General features: G+C 38.5%; 1 protein-coding gene across 1 annotated transcript in view; it reads left to right on the top strand.

Moving 5' to 3' along the window:
• Positions 1–3,164: 3,164 nt before the first annotated feature.
• The window catches only part of EZH1 (enhancer of zeste 1 polycomb repressive complex 2 subunit), a 37,937-nt gene continuing 29,660 nt past the window's right edge, over positions 3,165–11,441 (top strand). Inside the window, exons 1-2 of the mRNA XM_074261618.1 lie at positions 3,165–3,318; positions 11,199–11,250. Coding sequence (XP_074117719.1) covers positions 3,315–3,318; positions 11,199–11,250 — 56 coding nt within the window. The 5' untranslated portion in view covers positions 3,165–3,314. The remainder of the gene's footprint in view (positions 3,319–11,198; positions 11,251–11,441) is intronic.

Raw genomic sequence — 11,441 nt, 5'->3', positions numbered from 1 at the left:
TCAGCTATACATAGGATAAAACAGAAATAATTAACAAAGGGAAGGCACTGGAATTAAGAGTAGCTGGGAAAGGTTTCTTGCAGATTAGATTTTAATTAGGTGGCGCAGTGGACAGAGCACCAGCCTTGAATTCAGGAGGACCCGAGTTCAAATCTGGTCTCAGACACTTAACGCTTCCTAGCTGTGTGACCCTGGGCAAGTCACTTAACCCCAGCCTCAGAAAAAAAAAAAAAAAAAAAGACACTTTAGATTAGATTTTAATTGGGACTTGTAGGAAGCCAGAGAAACCAGTAGGTAGAAAAAAAAGGAGGGAGAGCTTTTCAGGCATGAGGGAGAGTCAGGGGAAATGCCCATAACAGAAAGATTGTGTGTCTTGTTCACGAGTCCAATGTCATTGAATCAAAGAGTATATGCTGGGGAATAAAGTGTAAGAATGTTCTGAAAAGTTAAGCCAGTCCTAAGTTCATGAAGGTCTTTGTATATCAAATAGAGGATTTTGTATTTGACCTTGAAAGCAATTGAAATTTTGACATTGAAAGCAGAGACTAAAGCAATAGACTAGAGTCTATTGAGTAAATAAAGATGGCAACATGGTCAGAACTGAACTTTAATGACCAAATGGAAGATGGATTAGAATAGGCAGAGACTTGAGATAGGCTATTGAAATAGCCTAGACAAGAGGTTGTGCGGGTCTGTACTATTTGATGACAGTGTCAGAGGAGAAAAGTATATTGGAGATATGTTGCAAGTGTGAAATCAAGAGGTCTTGGCAACAGTTTGGTGGTGAGATTCAGTGAAAAGTCCAGGATGACTCCTAGATTGTGAGCCAGAAGATAGTTGTTGCTTTTTACATCAATAGGTAGGAGGGGAAAGAGTTTAAGGGGAAAAGATAGTTTGGTTTTGTAAATGCTGAGTTTAAGATTTCTAGTGGACATAAAATTAGAGATATCTGTTGGAGTAATTGGAGATTTGAAATTGTAGGTCAAGCAAAGAAGTTGGAGTAGATTTGAGAATCATCAATATAGAAATGGTAATTAAATCCATGGGAGCTTTTTTTTACTGAGCAAAATGAATGCAAAATTATTCTATAGGAAGATTAATTTGGCAGACCTATTCAGCATATTTTCTGGAATGTAACTAACTCCTGTGCTGTAGGCACTTAAATATTTGTAGCTATTGTGGTACTGGAAGCAATAATAGGCTAATGATGCATAGATAACTGCTCAGTAGGGATATGGATTGAACTGATTTTATTGGAATAGAATTTATTGGGGTGAGGAAACTTTCTCTACCAATAAAGATCAGCACATTTTCTGTAATTTATGGTTTTAGAGACTTGCCCAAAATACTGATTTAATGATTTGTCCATATTCACAAAGCAAGTGTGTCAGAAAGGACTTGAATTTAGGCTTTCATGTCTTCCATAACAGCTCCATTATAAAGAGCTTACAGGTGGTCAGAAAAGAAGTGAATGGTAGGTGTGTTAGTGTTAGGGAGGGACTTGAATGAATGCAATATGAAATTTAACCCTTGTCCCAAAGTTGGTATGGGACTATCTCCTCATTGATAGAGATGAAGATCCTGTCCTTCATAAGGGGTGGGGCAAAGCCGAAGGAAGAGAGGCAAGAGCTTTGGTTTTCAGACATTCCCTCTTTGGGAACTCTCCCAAGTCCCCTTTGAGATCTTTTTAGGATTCTCCGAACAAGGCTGAGTTACTCTTCTTCAAGCAAAAGTCAGACTGAGTTCGCTTCCAGCTTCTAGAGAGATGGAAAAAAACCCAACCCCACATCAAGTAGCTGGAGGAAAAGTTTTTGGGAAGACATAAGAGTACAGTCTTTTAAAAAATTTTATTTATTTTTAATACACATTGCTTTATGAATTATGCTGGGAGAGAAAAATTAGAACAAAAGGGAAAAGCCATTGGAGAAATTAAAAAAAAAAAAAATCAGGAAAAAAGACGTGAACATCACATGTGTTAGTTTACATCCAGTCTCCATAGTTCTTTTTCTAGATGCTGGTAACATTTTCTGTCCAAAGTCTATCGGGGTTGTTTTGGATCACTGAACTACTGAAAAGAACCAAGTCTTTCATAGTGGGTTCCTGCACATTCTTGCTGGTAGTGTGCACAATGTAGTTGTTTCATTCAGCATCAGTTTGTAGAAATCTTTCCAGGCCTTTCTAAAATCAGCTTGTCCATCATTTTTATAGAACCATAACATTCCATTACCTTCATGTGTCACAACCTGTTCAGCCATTCCCCAATTGACGAGCATCTACTCATTTTCCAATCTTTGCTACCACAGAAAGAGCTGCTGCAAATGTTCTTGCACGAGTGGGTCTCCTAAAGGGATGTATCCTTGGGATACTGACCCAGGAATGGGGAGGAGGGCATATTTTTCTTTATCTCCTTTTCCCAGCTTGCTCTTCTAGAAATTTTCCCTTGGATGATATTCAGGATCCTCCCAACGGAAGAGTCTGGTACATATTTTCCTGTGTATTCCTTAATTTTTATTTTAATACGGATTTGGATAAATGGAGCTCTTTGCTATTTACTATATGTGTTCACCAATCATTTGGGCAAGGGGTCAAGTCTTAGATACAGGGTTTGGGGGTCTACCTTCCCTACCAACTGACAAAAGCGATCAAATCCTCTGGCCAAAAAATATTTGGGGACACGCGCACACACACCTCACACACGGGTCTCCTAGGAGAGTGGTCTCGAGTCCCAGCCCCCTGCTTCCCCTACCGGCAGGAATGAAACTCTCCCTCGGAGAAGGGGGGCGGGGAGAAAGGCAGGGAACTAGCTAACGTTTTATCAGCCAGCCACTCGCAGGGGCAGCGAGGACCTCCACAGTGGGCTCCTCCCCACACACGGGAGCCTCCACTCACACTCTTTCTGAAGCATTAAGTTCTGCTGCGTGCCAAGCCCTGGGTATAAACAGAGAAGTGATAGGCCAGTCCCTGCTCTCAAGAAGCGCACATTCTAGCATCACATCCCGTGCAAGGGGTTAAAGTAGGAATTCAGCGACTGGGCTTTTCTACACAACTAGTTTCGCTTCACGTGCTCCGCCCCCAAGGTGGGAACGGGAGCGCCGCGTGCCTGCGCCGGAGACCCGACGTACGCAGAGTGCAAAGCAAGCACGCGCTAATGATACCCTGCGCCCCAAAGAGGCCGGCCAAGCCAGTCTCACAGGCGCAGGCGCAAATAGGTTCCTGAGCAAGCGCAGGAAGAAGGGCAGCACGGAGGGCGGGGCGAGGCGGCTAGAAGCACGCATGCGTTCTGGCGGCTGGGTTCCCTTGCCTAGGGATGGAAGATGAGTGAGTAAACAAGTCCGGGGGCCGGGCGAGCTGGGGCTCTGCGGGGGGAGTGGGGGCGGGGGAGTCCGTCGCCTGGGGCCGAGGGGCCGGGGGTGAAGAGAGGGTGGGGACGTGGGACGAGGGTGACAGCCTGCCTGGCCGCGTTTGGGGGGAGGCCCCCTTGGCTCCGGGCTGCGAGGAAGGAAGATCGCGCGAGTGGGAAGGGAGAAAAAAAACCCTTTGAGTGCGGGAGGAGGAGGGCCTGTGAGGGGCGTGGAGGAGGTGCCTGGAGCCTGGAAGCACCCGTGGGGAGAAGGGGCAAGTTGAAGTAGGGAGCACTAGGAGGGGGGAGGGGAGGATAAATCTGGGGAGGGGAAAATGGAGGGGAGATGTGGACTGTCCACGAGGGGGGATGGGCGGGGCGCGCCAGGTGCTCTTAGGTATCAAGCCCTTGGGCGTTCCTTGGAAAGGAGGTATCCGCTGTTTGGCCGGGTGGGATAACTTTAAGAAATAAATCCTTTTGGAGGAGCAAGAGGAGACCCGTGTGTGAGGTGTGTGTGTGTATAGAAAAATGAGGGTTTTCTTAGGGGATAAGGAATTTTCTCTGAGGGGGTTTGATGTTAACATTTACGGTTTGAGGTGCAAGACAGTAAAAGGGGGGTGTATGCTAGGAAGAGATGTATATGTTTAGACTGGAACGAAATCGTTACAGGATTTGTGTGTATGTAAGCCCCCGTCTCTCAAACTTGGACTGTGACCACCTCGATTTGGGTCCTCATCTCTTGCCAGGACCTTGGGATATAAGCGCTATTATTGCGCCCATTCTGCTGATCAGGTTCATACAACTGAGGCCAGATTGCATGTATCTGAGGTCAGATTTGAACCAGCTCTCTATCTGACTTGGTCTCCCTCAACAAATTTTACTTACTATGTACTAGGTGGAAAGCATTTTGGCATAGTGGAGCAGCAGCTTTGGTGTCCCGAAGACTTGGTCAAGCTCTGCTGGCTGGAGCATCATTTCTTTAATTAGCTTCAGTGTCCAGAAGAGTAGTTGATTGACATTGGTGGAAGAATTTTTTATATTGTGTGAGTTTCCTGCACAAATGAAATAATGATAATTGCAAGTGAAATGATAGGCCTGGCTTTTTCCTGCCACCCACACATGCACGTACAGTATACAAAGCATTCTTTTAGGCACTGAAGATCCAAAGATTTGAAATGAAAAACAGTTCTTGCTCTCAAGCTTGTTATACCGAGGCATGCAACATGAAAACACCTGAGAACCTTCAATAACCCTAAGGCTAGTATCTCGTCTACATTGCTATCAATATAATCACCCTAAAGATCAGATTATTCTGCTCAAAAATGTTCCCTGATCGCTTTTGGATAAAATACAAGCTCTTTTTAAAAATAATATTATAGCTCTTTATTTTTTCAGAATACAGGCAAAGTTAGTTAGACACTTAACGCTTCCTAGCTGTGTGACCCTGGGCACTTAACCCCAATTGCTTTAGCCAAAAAAAAAAAAGAAAGAAATTGTGATGAATACATATTGTATCCCCTAATAGAATGTGGACTGTTTGACAGCAGAGACTATTTTGGTTTTTTCCTTTATAGTCAATTAATAAATATATATTAAGTGGCTGTTATGAGTTGGCATTGTGACAAGAGCACAGTGTATCTTTGGGGATTCAAAGAAAGGTTAAAGCAAGGTTCTTACAACAATAATAATTGTTGACCTAGAAGATACATGTATTGTAACCGCAAAGTAATCCTAGAAGTAAGGTAGGCTAGTAACTGAGGGCACCCAAAAAGACTTCCTGAAGAGGATGATACTTGAATTTAGTTTTAGAGGAAGCCAAGAGAGGGAGAGCTTTCTCCAGACTTGGAGGACAACTTGGAGGAGGCACAGATTTGAGGATAAACAAATAGGTCACTATAGTTGATTATAGAATGCACAGACAGTAGAAAAATACTGGCAAAATAGGGATGGACCAGATTATGAAGGGCTTTAAGTGCCAACTAGAGGATTTTATTGTGGGTGGTTACATGGTCAAACATACCCTTTGAAATAATTGCTTTGATAGCTGCCTGAAGAGTGGATTGTAATGGGGAGAAACTTGAGACAGCAAAACCCATCAGAAAGCTTTTGTACTAATGTGTCTTGGAGTGATGAAGATCTACATATTGTCAATAACTAGCACATTGCTTTGTTCAAGGCAGGAACTTAATGTTTATTAAAATGGGGAGGGATAGGTAAGCCCCTTCCTGAGCACACTGGGTCAGCAATGATTGATTGTAATGGTATGTTCCCTTCCTTAGATTGACTTAGGGAGTCTCTCCCTAAAGATAAACACTTATACTTTTCCAGGACTTTGGATAATAAAGAGAAAGATTCTCTTATCAGTTTTCTAATCCCTTTGCAATGTTCTATGATCTGAGGCCTTTGTAAGAATTCTTCCCATTTCAAACCCTGGAAAGATTATAGTTGTCTTGGCACTAGAGGGAGTCCTTACACATGGGAGGATACAGTTGTTTTTGAGGGGGAGGCTTTTCACACCCAGGACTGTGTGGTATACAGAAATATAATTGTGTTATTGTCAAAGCCTGTGCTTAGATACTTTTATAAATGGTCATAGAAGAACCAACTTTTGCTATTCTCATCTAAAATAAAGGGGTACAACTAGATAGAATAGAAATCTTAAAGACAAAAGGGAGAATGCTGAATCTAATCCTTTCTTTCTATAAATGAGGAAACAGACTCAGGTGAAGTAACATGTCTAATCCCAGAGTTCATTAATAGCTCAGCCGGAGTTAGAGCATAGCTGTCCTGGCTTAGTTCTTAGGTGACCACCAAGATCCCTTTCAGCCCTAAAATTTACAAGTTTACAACTTATAAGCAAGGGTTGCTTATTTAATATTATTGTAACTGTTATGTCATTTTAAGACAGAAAATCAAATCCAATAAATACTATGTGCCAAGTCCTAAGTGCTGGGCTTACAGTTAATAAAAAGAAATGTCTACATTGAGTCCATGCCCACAGTGAACTTAGAGTCTAAAGGAAAAAAATAATGATAATAATTGCTAACAGTTGTGTAGCATCTTAAGGTTTATAAAGAGTTTTGCATATGTTTTCTGAGAATGGAAAATGAGTGAGCTATAGCCAGACCTATTTCCTTTGGTTTAACAGAACTGTTTAACCTAAATTTTGTGCTGTTTCCCAAATAAATTTTTAAAATTTAGCATTAGAAATTGAATAAATTAATATATCAATGAAAAGCATTTACTATACATTGTGCAGAAGAACAAGGTAGTCCACTTCCTCAAGGAGTTTACATTCTAATGGAGGAACCCACACTGGTTCTGGGAAGTCATATATATGGTAAATGGAATAGGCACTCCCTTGATCTTCCTTCTCCACTTTCTCCACTTGGGAGAAAGATATGAAGACTGCTGATGGTGAAAATGAGAAGTGATACAAGGGAGTTCACAGAAGAGGGACTTAGCTCTCCTAGGCATATCTTTGGGCCTCCAGTTTGGAGGGTAGAACAATAACAACAGGAGGATTGAGAAAGGAAGGAAGAAGGGCTATGGCTTAAGAGTACCTCTGAGAATTGAATTGTCTTTATATGGAGGTCTCACCAAGAAAATGGAAATTTGAACCTAACAAAAAGATGTGAGCATTCTGTCTTTTTTGTCGTCTTAGATTCAGAATTTCACTTAGAAGGAGAAGGTAGTTTTGGATTTAGTGATTTTATTGTGCCATTTTTTCTAGCACATAAAAATTTCTTTGGCTGAACTTATGAAAATTCTTTGTTCATTGAATAATAATGATCACTTAGTAAATATTAAACTTTGTACCGAGTATCACTTTGTACCTGCCAAGATGTCCCTACTCTTGTTTTCTGAACTTTTGTATTCTGATCTAAATCTTACTTTAAATTTAGTATCTTTTTTTCAGATATAGTAATGTTTAGTGCACATGGCATCATTAGAATTTCTTTACAAAGCACATTAAGATTTTTAGAGTTCTTTCATCACAATAGTCCTGTGATAGAGGTGTGTATATATTATAAAGATGAGAAAAAGGAAGCACAGAGTATTTAAGCAGCAAGTAGTAGTGCCTACATTACTCTATGCCTCATTTTAGTAAAGCAACGTTTTGTATAGAGATCACAAGCTTAAATTTTGAGATATACTTTTAGAGCTCCTTTATTATATATGATTTCAGGACGAGGAGATAGTATACTATGAAAGATTCATCTATCATCATATTGGAGAATTATTTTTAAAGATATGTTGGACAAGTAGCTAAAATTGAGGAACATTATAACTGGTGATTGCTACACAACTATTTAATTCCGTGTGGTATTAAAGCTCTTTACAGGTACAAGTTGTCTCCTGGGGGATCATGTCTGCTTAGCTCAAGAAAGAGCCATGACACAGTTCTGAAACTCTACCAAGAAATGAAGAAAGAATGAAATGGAAAATTTTTTTTAACTTTGACAGTTCAAATGGCATGACCTTAGCTTGATGAATAATAAAATTCCCTAAAACAGCAAAAAAGTAGCAATGTCATTAATTTGCTCTCAAAGCCAAAGAAAGTATTCCTAAAAAGGATATGTTTAAAACAAAAAAAATCAATTTTGAAAATTGTATGAGTTGCCACATATTGTATAATTTTATACTATTGCTCTCTAACTGTATGCTCCCAAACAATTTCAAAAAATCTTTCTCTAACTGTAGGCAAAATACACTCCTTTTTCAGATTTAGTGTTTGGCTGGGAAGTCATGAGTTTTTACAAGTTGGGGAATGAAAGTTTTCTTTTTCCTATAAAGAGTTGCCTTGTAGATAGAATTAGAACTAAGGGTCTTCTTATCATGTTTAATTTTTATTTCACCTGGCTTTAACAGTAAAATTAAATGTTTCTTGAAAGTCTTGGCTAGAAATAACAGAGACTTCTATTTCAGATTCTTTAATAACCACAATCACTGTATTTTGGAGTTTATTTTTTAATTTAATAAGTGAATATATACATATAAAATTGAAATACGAAGTGCTATTTGTGTACCTATTTTTTTTAGCTTTGTTCTAATGACAGTTTGAGAGTTTGGAGTTCTGAATTTTTTTTTTTTCTTTATATTGACTAGTTTGATGTTTGTTTTGTTTTCCTTTGTTTTTCATTATTAAATCTATTTGTTCAAAACAGAATGGCTTTCCTTCTCTATAATGTTATTTGGGGGTTAATTGCCAAATCAACTTTTAGAGACATTGAGGACTCAGATAAAAACACAAATCAATTAAATATTGACTCATGAACACAAAATTGGAGTATAATTTTAGTTGTGAAAGGGGAAATGTGGTTATATTTATATTGTGGTTGGTTGAAGCTCATTGACATATTTGTATGTTTTCATATGTAATAAAATTCTTAAAAATGAAACTGGTAATATTCATTGCTGGATATAGCATTGTGTTTACTATGTCTTGTTAATTTCCCTAACTTTAGGAAGTCACATTTCTTTTATAACATAATTTTCAGCCACCTTCTTTCTTCAGCAAACATACTGCCATTGTTGGCTTTCTGTGGCACAATCTGTAACAGGCATCTGTTCTAAACAGCATTTATTTATTTGTTTGTTTATTTTTATGTCAAGCATCAGTGATGCTGGGCACATTTTTTTTTTCCCTTACATGACTCGATCCCTGCTAACCTTTGTTTGCATCCTGCATTAGTTGTTACTTCAGAAAGGGGAAATGAGTTCCAAAAGGAATATCAGTGAATATCAGTGAAATATAAATTTGAAATCAGTTCTTTGGGGAGCCACTGTGTTTGTTGTGCTACATTCCGATGACATTAAGGGCTGTATATTGTGAATTAAATGGATTTTTGAGGAAAACTATTGTGTGCTTTTTCAGAATTAAGGATTATAGGATTTTGAATTGAAGGGATTTAGAAATCATCTGGTCCAATCCCACCAAAAGGTGAGGCCAAAAGAAGTCAAGTGACTTGTCCAAGATCATATTTAGTCAGAGAGCAAACCTGAATCCAGGTTGTAACTTTTTCACTATTCACAACAGCCTGTCACTGTGTTTGTTCCTAATAAGAAGTGTATAATAAGCTTATTCTGGGAAACAGAAGTTATTGTGAATGGCAAATAATTTAATACTTGAGTAATTTTTTAACTTGAAAAAAACCTACTTTATTCTTTGCCTTATTTTGATCTTTTTGAGAAGGGTTTGGAAGGAAGAGAGATCATATAATTAAGAAATTAAATCTGACTTTTTAATTTTTTTTTTTTTTACTTAGGAATTAATCTGAGCTCATGATTGGTGCCTTTAAAAAATTGCTTTCTTCATAATTAACCAAGTTTACCATAATATTAGACTCATCAGTATAGTTATATCTCTTCTCTCCCCCCCCCCCCCCCCGGGGTTAAGTGACTTGCCCAGGGTCACACAGCTAGGAAATCTTAAGTGTCTGAGACCAGATTTGAACTTGGGTCCTCCTGAATTCAAGGCTGGTGCTCTATCCACTGCACCACCTAGCTGTCACCCAGTTATCTGTCTTTTAAAACCAAAATGCATAACACAAGAAAATTATGTGTTGATCAATATGATCCTTTTCAACACTAAGGTGATTCAGGCCATTTCCAATAGACTTGTGATGGAAAGAGCCATCTGCACCCAGAAAGTGGACTGTGAGGACTGAATGTGGATCACAACATAGTATATTACCTTTTTTGTTGTTTTCTTGGATAATTGTGGAAATATATTTAATATATATTGAATTACTTGCTGTCTAAGGGAGGGGATGAGAGAAAGGGAAGGAGAAAAAATTTGGAACACGAGGTTTTGCAAGGGTAAATGTTGAAAACTTATCTTTATATGTGGGTACATATATAAAAAGCTATTTTTAAAAAAATCAAAATATATAAAATAATTTGTTTCTTTGAAGCATTAAGTGGGACATGTATTTTAAATCTTATAATTTTATTGGGTATTAGTTATTTTCTAGGTAGGAGAAAGTACCTTTTTTTCAGCACCTTATGGGAAATTGGAAGTAGAATGGGAAAAAAAAAAACTTTATAAGAACAAATTGGACCTAAAAATTTGATGTCCTTTGAAGTTTGTTGTACTTTGGAATTATGTCTGACAGAAATGTCCTTATCTTTGTGTTTCCATTCAGTTAAGTACCCTCATACAGTAAAAATCTTAGTGGTTCTTTAAGGCTGACAAATCTTTCAGAAGCTGATGCCTATGTTTTCAGGTATGTTAGGATGAAATGAACCAAGTTGTGGAGTAGTTAGTAGTAGTAGTTAGGGAAATCTAACTAGACATAATTATTCTCTAGGTTCTAATAAGGTTATGCTAGCTGTTCATGTTTACTTCTGCTCTATGATGATGATGGGGCATGTAACTGAACCTGTTTTAGAGAAATATGGCCAGGATGGTAGCTGCAACTGGTTAATCACATATAGTTGGAAATACTTTTTGTTATAAGTAAAGGATATGTTTGCCTATTCCTTGGAGAATAGTTGAGGTCTTGACTTAACATGCAAGAAGAATAATGGGTAGAAATCTAAATCTGGTGAATATTGGGCTCAGCTCTATTTTGAGTATCTAGACTCCCCTCTCCCCTTTTTTTCAAGAGTTGAATTCTTTCAGTTTTGATTTGTCTTGTCTTGCTATTGAAGATCCCAAGTCACCCTATAAAACTTCCCCCTTTTCCTTGCAGCCACGCTGAGGTGAGTAGAAAGTATTGCAGTTTCTAGGAGACACTCCTAGATTACTACTTCCAACAATTTATGCTGCCTAACATCTATCTATTCCTAGAAACCAGTTTCCAAAATAACCTACAGGGACTTTAAAGGTGATCTAGGCTCCTTTGTTTTGTAGGTAAGAAAACTGAGGACCAGAGAGGGAAAGTGGCTTGCCCAAAGTTGAACAGGTAAATCAATAATTGCAGAGCTGGTAATCAAAACTTAGCCGTTTGGTTCTGAATCAAAACATGAATTTGTGTTGTCATATGTATAGCTTCAAAGTGAAAAAAAATAAGATCATAATCTATTATTTTTATTGTTGACATCTAAGGAGTTAATAGCAGTGTGTTTTTGAGGGTGATGGCATGAACAGTTTCAT

The sequence above is a fragment of the Sminthopsis crassicaudata genome, chromosome 4 (genome assembly GCF_048593235.1).
Source record: "Sminthopsis crassicaudata isolate SCR6 chromosome 4, ASM4859323v1, whole genome shotgun sequence".
NCBI lineage: Eukaryota > Metazoa > Chordata > Mammalia > Dasyuromorphia > Dasyuridae > Sminthopsis > Sminthopsis crassicaudata.
This window is presented reverse-complemented; position numbering and strand designations above follow the sequence as displayed.